General features: G+C 35.7%; 1 protein-coding gene across 3 annotated transcripts; it reads left to right on the top strand.

Annotated features, from left to right (window-relative positions):
• The first annotated feature begins 712 nt into the window (after nucleotides 1-712).
• LOC143234361 (uncharacterized) lies at nucleotides 713-8,644 on the top strand. Of its 3 annotated transcripts, none has more exons than XM_076471663.1 (5): nucleotides 713-1,136; nucleotides 5,501-5,783; nucleotides 5,987-6,075; nucleotides 6,236-6,611; nucleotides 7,476-8,644. In XM_076471663.1, the coding sequence occupies exons 1-4, from the start codon at nucleotides 1,045-1,047 to the stop codon at nucleotides 6,321-6,323; spliced, it is 552 nt and encodes a 183-aa protein (XP_076327778.1). In that variant the 5' UTR covers nucleotides 713-1,044; the 3' UTR covers nucleotides 6,324-6,611; nucleotides 7,476-8,644. The 3 variants fall into 3 exon arrangements, with proteins under 3 accessions (XP_076327778.1, XP_076327780.1, XP_076327779.1); XM_076471664.1 differs by having other exon boundaries at nucleotides 714-1,136; nucleotides 5,515-5,783; XM_076471665.1 differs by lacking the exon at nucleotides 6,236-6,611.
• The last annotated feature ends 7,031 nt before the right edge of the window (nucleotides 8,645-15,675 follow it).

Here is a 15,675-nt window from a genome sequence, read left to right as displayed (position 1 = left end):
TACACTCAAAATAAAAACTACCAGGGCATAGTCACGTCTATTTTCTGCTTTGGTGATATTGTGGTCGCTGTCAAATTGACTATCTAAAATGTATCAATAATCAAGATGAGTATCTTCTTGTAGTCGTGGATATGAAATTGACTATTAACGATGATCTATGAATTGTCAGTTTGACTGACCCTTAGCCAAATTAAGCAATTAGGTTGACTACATCCCAGTCAGAATGACCATGTCCCAGTCTGTTTGACTACTTCATAGCAGCATTGCTATGCTAGTCATAAGGACTACTTTGTAGTCAGGAAGACCAACACCATAATCAGTATTAACTCATGTATTGACACCCTTGATGTTTCTTACAGTATTAAGGCGCTGTTCGAGCAAATGACTGCATACATGCATTTTATTCCATAAATACAACAATTGAAACGTGACCAGAGCTAAACTTTGTAAGAATTTATTTATTTATTTATCTACATTTATAAGGGGGGGAATAATTTTTTTTTATTTGGTTTTTATTTACATTTGGTTTTTATATTGTTGTGTGCCTGTGTTGGAATATTCGAATATAAAATCTAATAATTAACACATTTACTATTACAATCCACAACGATCTAAGTTATGACTGAAATAAGCTTTCTCCACGTGATTAACACTCGCGCTGACACAACGTCCGGGAAATGCATCCGATTCGTCTAGTGGGCCGCAGCGCAATTTGAGTACAAATGGAAAGCAGCTACATTAGGCGCAAGCCAGACTATATCTCTTTTCCAGAGGGGTGTACCAGGTCGAGTTTATCTGAAGGCGAGAGTTCCTTGTGCAAGGAGGGTTGTAGGTGTTATTTGTGAAGAGAGGTTGATCATTCCTCAAGGTGGTCGAGGGGGGACGTAGGGGCTCACATACAACAATACATACACAGTAGGGAAGTGAAGACGGCAAGGTCCATTCCTTAGCGGCAGCCGAAGGTAGGGATGACACTATAATTGTCATTAAATATAAACACTCCCCGCGGCGGCGGGGAGGGAAGAAATCGTTGGAGAATTACATATGGCGTTTATAGAATTTATAATGACCGAAACTTGTACTGATATTGCACAATTGCCATGCAATCGCACAGATGACGGAAAGAAGAAATACAGGTAAATATTAATCGTTTATGTCTTATTTTCCAATACTATGTTTCAATAAAACAACGGCCTGGCATGGCCAAGCGCGTAAGGCGTGCGACTCGTAATCCGAGGATCGCGGGTTCGCGCCCGCGTGGCGCTAAACATGCTCGCCCTCCCAGCCGTGGGGCGTTATAATGTGACGGTCAATCCCACTATTCGTTGGTAAAAGAGTAGTCCAAGAGTTGGCGGTGGGTGGTGATGACTAGTCTTACGCTGCTAGATTAGGGACGGCTAGCACAGATAGCCCTCGAGTAGCTTTGTGCGAAATTCCAAAACAAACAAACAATTCAATAAAACAATATAAGAATACGATTGTTTAACTTTCTAGATTAGCTGAAGTGAATCCATCCGTATGTTTTTGTACAACTCGTTATGTGTAAACAAGGATGGTTGCCCGTTACATTGTGTAGGTCTGTATTACTATAGTCTAGTAGTAGTAGAGTAGGAATATTTATATTTAGGTAATGCTTTGAAGCAAGTATGAAATCGAAAACATTCCCCAGTCTTGACATCACAAATGCACATATTTGGTATCTTGAATGCATATCCTGTGGTAGAATCAAAATCCCGCAATGAGCCATGTTGCTGCTCTGTTAAATTTAGCGCCAACTACACCGCTGCTAAAAAGATTTGTTACGGCCACGCTACACAGATGAAAGTTGGATACTCATTAAAAGGGACCTCGTCTGTTATTATTTTATAGACTTTTGATAACGAAAGATGACATACGATAATACGTAAATAATAAATCCTTGTTTTTAATACATCAGCAGAGCTACAAATGCTAAAGTGTGCACACTTTATGAGACGTGTGTATTATGGCGGGATCCACTGACACAGCCAACAATGGAGTTACAAATGGGGCGGAAAGACAAATCATTTGAAAACGGTGAAAAAGTGAAACATATATTGTGTTTAACGTCTGTTTCTTTAATTTAATATTACAAACTATCTTAACATCTCTTTAGGTACAAAATGTATTTAAAATTTTAAACTCTATACTTTGAAATCGAATGGTGCGAGATCGGAGCCAGTGCCAGGCCGTACACTATGAATAGAAAGCCTGTGATCCTGCAAAATATTCCCCAACCCCTTTCCCTTCTTTGCTCCCAGGGAACTTTCTCAGACTGTGGGTCCCTCCCATAATCCATACCGGTGAGAGAAATGTAGGATCCGGGGGATATTGCATCGAGTCATGAGCAACCGAGTTGTGTAATTAAAATAACAAAAATTGTATAACCTTACGAAAATCGGGGGATTCTATGGATCACGCATTAAATGCGTATACGTCTGCACAGATATCCTTGTGTTCACTCTACAGTCCAGAATTGCTTTCGGATTTCTGTCCACTCTCCAGTTTGGTAAATATGTTAGTTAGGTTGAGGTCTGGCCAATGAATATTTTTGGCCACCCGGGGGGAAGTTGTGGCAAGAATTTGCATTTTGAAGTACGTTTTTATTCACTAGATTGAGGGCAAGTCCGAGGATAAACCGTCGGTTCGCGGGCGACCGACATTTGCTAGATTTTATTGTTGAAATTTATCATTAAATTTAGTTAAATAAATGATACATTTTACGTTCCAGAATGAAAACCCGTGACATTTGGATGCATGTCTTGCATGATATTTATTAATAGACACTGTGAAGTTTGGTAAACTTTGGAGTTAAACATGGCGGAACAGTCAGACGTTTTCAATATTTTCCTGTGCACAAAATGTAAGTATAAGGTTAGGCATTTTAGCAAGCTTCTTTCACATTTTTCTTTGGTTCATGAGCATGAGCCTGGATTTGTTGTCCCATGTGGGGTTAATGGATGTGAAAGACCATTCAAAAGCATCAGATGTTTGAAAAGACATATAAATAAAAGCATGGATGGTTTGCTACTACCAGTATGCATGATAATGAAGCTGGTGGTGAATGTGCTGAATACTTTATGGAACAGAAGTATAAAAACTCTGACAGTAATGAGGTATTTGATGGTAATAAGGAGATGGTTGTCACAGACAAGCGAAGAACCTTAGCTTAAACAATTCTGCAGCTGCGTGAAAATGAAAAAATTACTTACAAAACTACAAGTAAGTTTTTAAATTTGTCCTGTTTTATTATGGCTGCCAAAGATGAACATTTATTCCAAACCATAAAAAGAACATTGATCAGTGAGGGGGTTCCTAGAAATAGTATAGTTACAGTGATGGAAGCTTACAAGAAAGAAAGTCTTGACTTTCATTCCATGATTGAAAATTTCACTGACCACAATAATTTCCAGACTCACACTGAAGATAATTTGTCATTTGTAAAACCTGTTGAGTATGACCTGGGAATTGCTGGTGATGGGAAACATGACACAATGCAGGATGTTTCTTTATTAAATACTCTGAAATGTTTGCTTAAACATGATGATATTTTTAGCCAGGTTGTTTATCCTCGCCAGTCAGTTTATGATTGTACTAGAGATGTCGTTGATGGTGAACATTTCAAAAACCGTCCATTCTGGCAAGAAACTCCCCTTGCCCTTCAAATCATTCTCTATTTTGATGAGCTTACAGCTGTGAGCCAGGCTGTAATGCGAGCTCCTGCTTACAAATATGCTGCTTTCTACTATCAGTTAGGCAATATTGAACCTGTTTTGAGATCTTAGCTTCATTGTATATTCTTAGCAATCTTGGTAAAGAGACAAAATGTAAAGAAAACAAACATGGGCTAAATACAGTGATGAGACCTTTGATTGAAGAACTATTTGTTCTTGAAAACGTTGGTATTGACATTGTCAAACCAGAGGGAACATTCAAATTCAGAGGTGCACCTCTCGTTGTTGTTGCAGATAATTTGAGAAGCAATGCTATTGGAGAGCTTCTTGAATCATTTTCTGCTCTCAGATCATGTAGATTCTGCATGGTAACTCGGGATGATTTAAGAAAATTGACTGATTATTCAAAATGTCCAGAGAAATATATTGCATCCTATAATTACCAAGTTGCAATGGTCGAAACTGAACCGACTTTGTCAAGTACATATGGGGTTAAAAAAAGATCGCCCCTGAACGTTCTGCAGCAATTTCATGTGGCAAATGCTGATTTGATCACCTGATATATTACATGACCTTTTTGGATCTGGCTTGGTTTCAGAAATTTTAGATTCACTCATAGATCAGTATGTCTTGTCTCGATACTTCAGCCTTCACTACCTTGCAGGCAGAGTAAAGGAGATTCACTACAAAAAAACTAATAAAATCAATAGGCCCAAGCTTGTTATTTTGAGAGAGTCTGTACACATTAAGCAAAAAGCTGTGCATGTTTGGTGTTTCTTAAGGTTATTTTCATTACTGGTGGGTGATGCAGTGCCAGAAGGCAACAACAAATGGGAAGTTCTGTTGGCTCTGCTGGATATGGTAGAATTGATAATGTGTTTGCTTAAAACAATGGCAATGAGACACCAGTATAAACTCTGTTCACATTTGGAAAGCAATGGATTTCTTGGAATAGATTCCTTTGACCTGACTAATCCTGTCAGATTGCCTGTGAATTCTTCCGGAGTAGAGCGAAATCTTGTCGGTGCATTTGTTGGGGAAGGCGATTTTGTCACTAAACCATCAGGTTGTATAGTCAACTGCTTCACATACAACACAGAGACAATGGTTGTCAGTAGCTATGAATTATACAGTCTTCAATTTTCTTCAGTGATCTGTTGCTTTGTTCTTTGGGGAAAAACCTTTTTTGTATTGCCAAAGATACCAAACTGTTGATTATCACAGACATTTTCATGTTTACATTGTAGAGCCAATGAGAAGTTATGAACTCCTGAGCATTCCAGATTTTTATGATCATTACCCATTGTCTTGTTATGTGAACAAAGGTGAAAATATAATCATCCTACATCACTACATTCGTGGCGACTGAATGATGACAAATTTTAAACAGAACTCGGTAATCAGTGGTATATTTTAACCTATTTTATGTAACCTGGTGTGTACCTTCCAGTGACAAATTTCATCAAAAGATTTGACATATTTTATGTAAATTTGCTTCTGCATTTTTGTGACAAATTTTATCAAACTTTTCAAACAGAGAAAACTTGTGTCATATTAATATGTATCATGCATATTTGCACCAAAATCACCACTATCATCACCATCTATTGAGGTCAGACTACTTATATTTGCTTTCACCTTTTAAAGGCTACTATTTGTTATGGAAAAAAAACAACAAATTACTTATTTAGCTGATTTATACCAGTCCTGCTGATGTTAAATTTATGGAAATTTAATATATCTTTTTGTAGTTGTTCTTCAATGACAACTTTTCTGCATGTGTATACATATAAATCATTTTTGATCAGTTCCATACTTTTAGATTCCAGAGAGGTGACTTTATCCTATCACATTACCTACAATGAAAAAAAAATTGTACTGCCAGTGGATGATCTGGGATTGTTGCCCAGTAAGATTTCTGACAACCTAAATCTGGATGTAAATGCTACCAACTTGTCAGCTCATGTGTACATGGAAGACTGGCAGGACTGGGTGGATGTTCAATGGTCTGACATTCCAAAACCACGAGCAAAGTTGCTCGTTTCTCTGGTTTCTAATGTTGGGGCCTCTGACGGAGAGATAGCTGTTGTGGTAAGTTGTTTGTAAGAATGCACAACCCATTTAAATTTGAGTGATTATAATTATTTATGTAGTCATTGGAAATCATTCTGCGGAAACTTTATTCCGAAGAAAAGAAGTAAAATTGTTCAATATTCATTATTCAACATAGCACAATTACTGTTGTTAATTGTTTATTACAAATATAAACCCGTTAAAAATGTATTTTTGACCAGAATCCACCGAACCCTGAAGAGCCTTCAAGCAAGCAGAGTGCATCTTCACCCGGTCCCAGTACTGAAAAAATTCAGTCCATATCATCATGGTAGGGTATGTCCTAATATATGTCAAACAGATATTTCAATCTGTTGCAGAAATAGTTTCATCTTTCACTTGAGACAATTAGGCCTTAGTTAGTATTTCACCGCAATCAGTCAACCCCAATTTGTAAGTGTTTTGAACTATTTGATATTTTCTTTGGTCAGCATCTTAGCATTCAAGCCTTGGCTAGTACCCTTTAAGCTGGAAAATTTGTCAAGTCTGCCTAGATCTACTGCTTTGCTGTTGTCGTAAGGGAAGCCTGTTGAAAAAGTAGGTCGCTTCCATTTACTGGATGCAGTCTACACTGAGGTTTCCAACTATACCTTGTAAGTGCTGTGCAGTGAATACCATGTATACCATTTCTGGTTACAAGCGTGTAATCATATCTCTTCAGATGTCTTCATCTGTACTCGATAGCCTGCCCAACCTCTATTTTCCAGATATCTCACTTCAAGGCAGTATGACCAAGTAGTGGATGAAATATTTAAGCGCTATCCTCAGCTGTCAGATGCCTCAAATCTAACACCCCAAGATGTTCGTGTAAGTACTATCCACATGTGCATTATGTAATGTTTCTTGTGAAATATATTTGCATTACAAATATATTCTTTCATCAATACATTTGACTTTATTAGCCCAATAAACTTCGTCCTAAAATGCATAACAGGAACGACCATATTACCACTTGTAAGGGTGTAAATGTATTCTGGAAGAAATATGTTCATTAGTTACAAAATAAATTAAATGGCATTTTTTGTGTTGCATAATATTAGTGAAGAAACATGTGAACATTTTGTGGGAAGTTATATTTTTTAAAATACACACAAGGACATATATCTACCAGGAGGGGTTATGGAAAATACTATTTTGATACTTTGAAATATTTGTTTTGTTTGTATACGATGTAACATGACTCAACTAATGAATTTGTTTTTTTTGTGTTTTTAAATTTCGCACAAAGCTACACGAAGGCTATCTGTGCTAGCCGTCCCTAATTTAGCAGTGTAAGACTAGAGGGAAGGCAGCTAGTCATCACCACCCACCGCCAATTCTTGGGCTACTCTTTTAACGCCCCCACGGCTGAAAGGACGAGCATGTTTGGCGCGACGGGGATGCGAACCCGCGACCCTCAGATTACGAGTCACACGCCTTAACACGCTTGGCCATGCCGGGCCCCAACTAATGAAACTCAACAACTTTGACGCTAAAGAGAATACATTGTCAAGATGAACTCGTACAACTGATTTATTAACCAGTATGTGTATGACTTTCATTTTCTCAGATTAAACCTGAAAAATGCTAAAAGGGGTTTAAAAGAAATACTGTTTAAAATAATTATAGTTATACCAGGGCAGGTTTGTTATTCATTCTCAATAGAACTAATTCTGTCAATTCTAATTGCAGAAGCTGTGGAGGATGAGGCTTCGTTAGAAATTCCAGAATAATAGAAAGCGGAAAGATTCATTATTGCCTATAGTCCAAGAAAGAAAGAAAAAAACGAAAACTGCAACAGATGACATCCCATCTCCAAACCACATCTCAGAACAGAGGCTATATGGATTAAAGCAATACTTGTGTGAAAAGCCAGTTGGGGAGGATGAAAACTTGTCTGCATTGCAGAAAAAAGGGTGATCTTTGTGAAGTAGACTTGCTTATGGACAAAACTCTGATGATCGTAGTAAACTGATCATTGACAACACTCCTGTCAATGAACTTATAGAGCATTATTCTTTCCTTGTGGCATCACCAGCACAGCTATTGAATGAATTTAAGTGGCTTGGAAATGATGCAGAAAAAGGAGTGTCCAACTTTCTCAATATAAGGACTCAGTAAATTCTCACCTGCAGGAAAGAAACGTATCAATAGAAAATAATCCATTGCTAGCATTTCTTGAGAAAAAGTCCTTACACGTGCCTGATGTTATATCTAGTATTGCCATTCTTGGTATCCCTTTTCTTCTAAAAGAAAGTCAAAGTATCATGGTGGATACTGAAGTTAGGGAACCTGCTGAGGGTGGTATATACATTCAATGTGGTTCAATTTCTCAGTTTTGTGATTAGGAATTCAAACTATATGTTGATGGCTTTGAGATTTGTACCACTGAAGATTTTGTGGAAGCATTCACTATGTATGTAGGGAGTTTTTATATCTTCAACTTTGCATTTCCAACAAAACTCAAGAAAACTTTCAACTTTATTGAAAGAGTTGTTCTGAAGCTCTATGGTGAGTCCAGGAAAATTACCAAATCTGAAAAAAGATGTAGACAGATATGTTCTTCAGTTGATTCATCTCTTGAATGTCAAAAAACATAGCAGCGGGAAGTCTGTCAAAACGTCCAAAGGTGAAGGAAGAGGAAAGTGTTCAAAGCCATAAGGTTATATTATATCTGGTAATAGTAACTTGTCATGTGAATTTGCTCCAGGGTGAATTTTCAAAAACCAAGTCTAAAGTTCAGTTGTTTATTTTCAACTTGTTGCTGCATTTTGAATTTTATTTTGGTACATGTATATTGATGTACACTTGTGTTCAGTTTGGAATAAAAATGGTGCTGCTAAAATGCATTTTATACTTTTCAGGATGGTGGCAGTTTACTGAAACTTAGTTTGAATCATCAGATGGCAGCGGGGTTGACTGCCCAGTGATGGTTCTGCTGACCACAACTGACTGAAGATGGTCTCTTTGCCTAACAGTGGCATTGCAGAGGTGGTCCTGACCATTGTTAATGGATGGTCATAATGAAAACCGCTCCCTGGACGAATAGGGTCACACTGACTATGTCATGACTACTCTATAGGGGTTTGCAGGTAGGCAATGAGACTATTGTCAGGTAGTCAGCATTGGTCAGAATGACAACCTAACGAAAACCATAACGACTATCATAGAGCAGTCAAATTTATTACCTGCACGGTATCCCTGCCACCATCACCTGACTATTTTGCGACTACACAATAGTAAAAATGACTAATATTTAATGGTCATAGTAGGTAGTCATCGATTTTAGCGACTACTTGGAGAGTCTTTTTTGGCACCTGAATTACTATTCAAAAGTCATCGCCGTGACTAGTTCTTATTTTGAGAGTATAGTGCTTCACTTATTGTTTACCGATTTGACAGTTTTGAGACCTGAACATTTTCTTCTAGATTAGTTTTACTGCCTGTCTTTCCTTTTAAATTTAAGTACAATTTCTCTGTGTTTCAATATGTTTTGTCAAAGGTTTTTGTGGTGTTTGAACAATCGCTAGTATTGAGTGGCATAAATTTCGTTCATCCTTTATTATGCATCAGTTTGTTTTTCTTGGAATTCATTTGTTTGGTTCTACATCACTTTTACACTCTTAAGACCTTGAGTAATATTTGCATTATAGAAAATCACTTGAAATAACTCGTGTTGCTATTCACTAAAAGTTTCAGAGAGTATGTACTATTCTCGTTCACGTTTTGTATCGTCTAATGATCTAAAGATGTTTTTATAACATACTATAAAGCTTCATAATGAATATGGTTTGCACGTGGTTCTATGCCACACTGTGTTCAGACCTACTTTATGATACTTGCATCCTATGGCTAAGCTCTGCATTGATGTTGTTGTCGTTACTTCCTTTTCATATGCTTTACTCGACAACAAAACTTGAGGCTCGCTGGGTTTGGTAACCCAACCAGTTTAGGTTGACATCATCAGCTACCCATCGCCTTAGGACTTCCTCTTCATTCCAAGCTTTTGCTGGTGCTTGAAGTGCAAGAACAGTGGCGAGTTGTAGATGTATCCTCAGGTCCAGCTTTCATACCATTTATACATATCTATTAGCCACATAGATGTTAGTAACACCTTGACCATTCCGAAACATCTATAGAATGTCAACATTTCATTCATTAATGGACATCTAAAGAAACCATTAGAAACATCGACTATTGCTAAATATCTCTTGTTAGCAGCACTTTGACCTATCCTAAGAATCTACAAAAAGTGTTAGCAGCATTTTGATCAATCCAAATTATCTATAGAAAGTGTTAGCTACACGTTAGCCGTTTATAATCATTTGCAGAAGGTGGTGCAGTGTATATCACGTTTGTTTTTAACATTTTAATGAGCTTGTTTAGTTTTGCATTTCTAAGATAATAGCACAAATGCTACATACTCTTAAAATTCCCATATAAATACAGGATTACTGTGTGAGTAAAAGATTTTACAAAATATCTATAGAAGGTGCCAACAAAACGTAAACTATTTCAAAGTCTGTATAGAAGTTACTAACAACACCCCACCTATTCAAAAACATTTATAGGAGTTAGCAACATGGCATATTAACATAAGCATTCCTAAACATATATAGAAGGTGTTAGCAATATTGTGACAATTCCAACAATACTGACCATTCCAAAACGCCTGTTTAAGGTGTTAGCAACATTATGATAGTTCCACAACATCGATAGAGGGTCTTAAAAACACTGTGACTATTCCTAAAAAATCTATAAAAGATGTTAGGAACACGTTAATAATGTTTAAAAATACTACAGAAGGTGTTAGCAACATTTTGATCATTACTAAACATTATAGAAAGTGTTATCAAATATGACTATTTCAAAACATCTATAGAAGACGTTACCAACAAATTTTGACCCTTCCTAAATCTATGTGGAAGCTATTAACAATTCTTTAACATTTTCAAAAATCATGTAAAGTGTTAGTAGCAATTAATACTGCGTAGGCTTAACTTCAGATGTTTTACTCTAAAGTGCGAACGACTATTTTTACAATTATATTCAACCACACAGTCCCTCTTTTGAACAAAACGTTGTTTTTCGATTATAATGTTATTAATTAGTTTCCTATCTTAATTCTGTAACAATCGTATGTGTTTTGAATGTTTGGTGACTACCACCTTTCTTGAACTACCTAAATGGTCATTGACTCATTGTTACGATGTTTCGTAATTTGAATTAACCAACATAAACTTTTACCATAAGTGTTTAGGCCTATTTATCTTACAAAATTAGGTTTGGGTGATTTTTTTATCACAAGTTTTATATCAGGTGATTACATTATAGTGTTTTAATCTCTGTAGGAAGTGTATAATTACATTATGTAACAAAATAACCAAGTAAAACAAGGAATAATAGAGTAAAATACGAAAATAAATGAAGTGTAAATCACAAATTGGTAGTACCGTTGACATGTGTTCAACACTTTAGTCACTTAACTGTGTGTTCAGAACAGCCATAGCCCTTGCAGGCAACAATGAGATAAAAATTTATAGTTCGAAATAAAATACGATGCTGTTACATTTACCTGTAGATCGAACGTCCAACAACAACCATAACAGTCATGGTTGTCATGGCATCAACCGACAAGCACTTGTTTTGCTATTTGATCAATAATTATGAAGCTGTGCTGGATATCTCATTTCGCAATCTTAAAGAAAAACCTTTTTACATACTGGTCTTCGTTTACTCAGGCAGAATGAGACGTTTCAGATGTTAATTACGCTGTTTCTTGACTATAACTTGTTATAAAGGCATATAAGCTATTTCTTTATATTGATTTTACACATTTTCTTTCCTAAATATGGGTCTGAACAGATGATTCGAAACAGAATGCCAGTGTTTGTACTGTTTTAAATCTAGATACTAAATTTTGAGGGCAAACGACTCATATGGGTATCATTTGATAGTTTTGATATTAAAAGTAAACTAACTTGTAATGTTAAATACATATAAAAATAAACAGAGTTAAGCAGTGAAATCGACAAACAGATAGGTGGATAACTAGACAATGAAACCGACGTATAAGAATGTGAATAAACAGACAATGAAAACAACAAATAAAAATACAAATAACCAGATGGTGAAATCAAAAAGTACGAAAGTGAATAATTAGGCAGTGAAACTGACAAATCGGTAGGTGGATAATTAGGAAATAAAAACGACAAACACTAATGTGGATATCCAAGCAGGGATGTGAATTAACAAGTAATGAACCGAAAAACAAAAATACGCATAACCATTTACTGAAAACGGCAAATAAAAATGTGAATAACCAGACTGTTGAATAATGAGGCAATAAAACCAACAAACTGGAGATGGATAACCAGGCAGTAAAACCAGAAATAGGAAGGTGAATCCAAGGTGAAGGCATTGAATCCAATAAACAGATATATAGATAGCTAGACATTAAGACCAAAAAGCAGGAACACAGATAAGTAGGAAATGAAACAAACAATAGATGATAAGACAGAAAAGCATGTTTTATAGCATCCAAATAAATTACGTTTTATTCGTTTCTTTATTTTAAAAATATCGCACAAAGCTACACACAGCGAAGGTAGGTAGTCAACAACGCACAGTGCCAACTGTTGAGGAATATCAGCTATTAAACAGCACACGGCGCAAACTCTTGAGTTGCATACTAAAGGGAAAGCATTTCGTCAATAGCTCACAGCACCAACTCTTGAGTTGCATACTAAAGAAATATCATCTAGTCAACAGCAAACAGCACCAACTGTTGCGTCACAGACTAAAGAAATATCATCTAGTCAACAGCAAACAGCACCAACTGTTGCGTTACAAACTGAAGAAATATCAGCTAGCCAACAGCACACAGTGCCAACTGCTGAGTTTCTCTTGTTTGAACAAGTAATGAATGTCATCACTCATCCACTGCCACAAAGTGCAGAACGTATTTTTATTACCAGAAGGTGCATGAATCCTTTGACATCCAGTCTGGGCACACAAACCAGAAGAGAAAACAACGCAACAAATACAAATTTCAGGAGAAAAACCAACAATTGACTAATAACATGCGATTTGAATAACTTACCTCAATATAGAGGTACTTAATAACATTAGTATCGTCGTCTTTCTCAGTGCATTGAATATCACTGTATAAGTACCAGGCCTGAGGATACTACATAGCCGAATTATAATGACAAAAATATTTTTATTTTTCCAGAACTACATATCAGTGGCTTAGTAGTACCAGTTCTGAGCGAACAGTACAGATAAGATTATATTTATATTAAAATTGTCGCTTCTCTTGGTAGCTTTGATTATCACAGAAGTAGTTTCAGACCCGAAAATCACGGCAGACGGTAATTCATCGTGCAGGCAAAACAGCCTGCAGCGCACACTGTGTTATTTACAGGAGTGATAGTTTAGCGACTTTCTACTTTCTGTAGCTTGAACTGTGGTAATCGAAAGTATCATATACTTTTAGAGGATATTTTTTACTGGAACGTTACATCACATACCAGGTTTCAATGGAATCTATTAAGAAACACTCAAGATATAAAATCTCTAATTGTGATTGAATTTTTTTCTTATTTTCTTTTCTTCGCTCTGAAAGTACAAACAGTTTATTTGATAGAAAACATACCTTACTTTTTCAGATTTTTTAAAAATTTAGTACACTGATAGGTCTTTACAACCCACAATTAACTTTTAAATTTGGTTGAAGTATTCGTCACATCCGCAAAATTTTGATCACTTTTTATGGTGATTTGTTGAACTAAAATTTAAAAACAAAATACATAAATATTGATTAAGGCAAGCAAAGTAGATAATCAGTTCTTAGCTCAAGTTGTCTTACGATTCGTACGGGTTAATGATTATTATTTATTGTTTATTTTTACTGAATTCTATTATTTAGGTAGTTTTTTATTGCCACGTGGTATTACTTAAGCAACTAGCTAACATAATGATGCTTAATACGGCTGTACCGCGTGCATTCAGGTGATGAATAGAAATTGCTAATCTAGATTCTATGGCGTTACTATAAAAAACTTATAAACATTGATATACTGAGGAAAACTACTACAGTGTGTTCTAAAGAATGTGATAGATACTGTAAAGTACAGGTCTGCTCTGAATCACAGGATTGCGATCCTGAAACTATTGTTGATTACTTTCAAGTGTCACATTCTTACTCTCTGGGGTTTATTGGTTTATGTCGACAAAAATCATTACGTGTGAAAGAAAGTTGTGGTGAAAAAAGGATTAAACGTGCAACTTAACTTAGTAACACGTAAAAAGTTTCAACTTTAGCATCTTACTTTGGTAACAAGTGAGAAGTATTAAATATAGTACCTTACTGTGCTAACATCTGTTATATACTAACCACATTAATACATTTTAGTAACATATGAGAAATATTAATTTTACTAACTTATATTTGTAACATGTGAGAAGTATTAATTATAGTATCTAACTTAGTATCATATAAGAGGTATTGACTATAGTGTCTAACTCTGGTTACAAGTAAGAAGTATTAATTACAGGAACTTTCTTTAATAGTTTCCTCGCACTTGACCACCCAAAAAATGCCACATCAGTAGGGTACTTCAGTGCGTTTCAACTTGTGATTTTGTCATTAATGTCTAGTTATATATATTTCTCTATTGGTTTAGCATCACACTAAAAGTAGTTTTGACAAAATATTTGATTTTGACACTTTATTACTTTCTCATAATAAAAATTTTGTAATTTATAATCTACATAAAAAGAGATATCTTGTTTGTTGGGAACTAAGTACAAGCTACACAGTGGGCTATCTGTACTCTGCTCATCACGGGGTATCAAAACCCGGTCTCTAAGGAATATTTAAATGAAAATGTTTTGCAACAAAATCATGAATAAGAATATCATTAATGTGTTTATGAGATCCAAACTTAGATAACAGGTTTCAATTCAACTCATGTAAACAACAATAAGTTAAAGTGAGAATTTCAAACAGATAGAATATAATATCCATCCACTGACCTTTCTCGATCACGTTTTGTGTTGGAGGGAAATAAAATAAGTCTAGGTCAGACTCAGTACACTGACAGGACTTTTCATGTTGTAAGAGAGACATGATCATTTGTTGAAAAAAATCCTAAGTTGATGTTATTCGTCGTTTAGTTTTAGCGATTCTGAATACAGTAGGTTTCAGTTTTTTTATTTTTATAATGTAGAGGAAACTGTTTAACATATCGAAACAGATTCTAAGCTCTTTGTAATTTTGAAAGAATAACTTGTGTTTGTAAGAGTAACAGTCAGTTTTTCAGAAATGATATAGTTGAACGAAACAAGTTACACGAAACATCTTCCAATTCGTGACCTCGTTATTTCTGGCTATCACAGTAATAAGGTAAATCGTTTCTCACTTGGTAATCGTAATACAAGTCACAGACAGCTGGTTCGTGACAGTAAGACGTCGGAAATGAGATGTAATGATGATTCTCCCTTGTTTAAATGAGATAGGTTGGCCCACGTCGTCTTTTCCATCAATCTCAGTAGTCTGGATACCTTGTTTCCAAGGTAGTTTGTAATGAGGATTTACAAATGTTTTAGTGATTACGCTTCCATTCGAATCTTTAATTTGGACGATTCGTATTAATGGTACATACTTGTTACTAGGCTCTACAACTTATAATTAAACATATAGTGAATAACATTCGCCACGAATATTAAAAGTATATTGAGCTATAGTGGGTTCTGTTATCGTGTGATTGTTGTTATATTTAATTGTAAGTGGTAGTACAGGATCAAGTGTTATAAAGGCTCTATCATTAAGTTCACACTTTTCCTTTGGTGAACGAATCACAAGTAAATATAGGTTCATTGTAAGATT

Source organism: Tachypleus tridentatus, chromosome 12, assembly GCF_004210375.1.
Source record: "Tachypleus tridentatus isolate NWPU-2018 chromosome 12, ASM421037v1, whole genome shotgun sequence".
Lineage (NCBI taxonomy): Eukaryota > Metazoa > Arthropoda > Merostomata > Xiphosura > Limulidae > Tachypleus > Tachypleus tridentatus.
The sequence above is the reverse complement of the archived record's forward strand: the minus strand, read 5'-3'. Positions and strand labels throughout refer to the sequence as shown.

What these genes read in the sequence shown, in the direction of transcription:
- LOC143234361 (XM_076471663.1), top strand. Translation starts at nt 1,045, where the DNA reads ATGGCGTTTATAGAATTTATAATGACCGAAACTTGTACTGATATTGCA. An exon ending in ACGGAGAGATAGCTGTTGTG is followed by an intron (nt 5,784 to 5,986) that starts GTAAGTTGTTTG and finishes ATTTTTGACCAG; the next exon opens with AATCCACCGAACCCTGAAGA. An exon ending in ATTCAGTCCATATCATCATG is followed by an intron (nt 6,076 to 6,235) that starts GTAGGGTATGTC and finishes TTCTTTGGTCAG; the next exon opens with CATCTTAGCATTCAAGCCTT.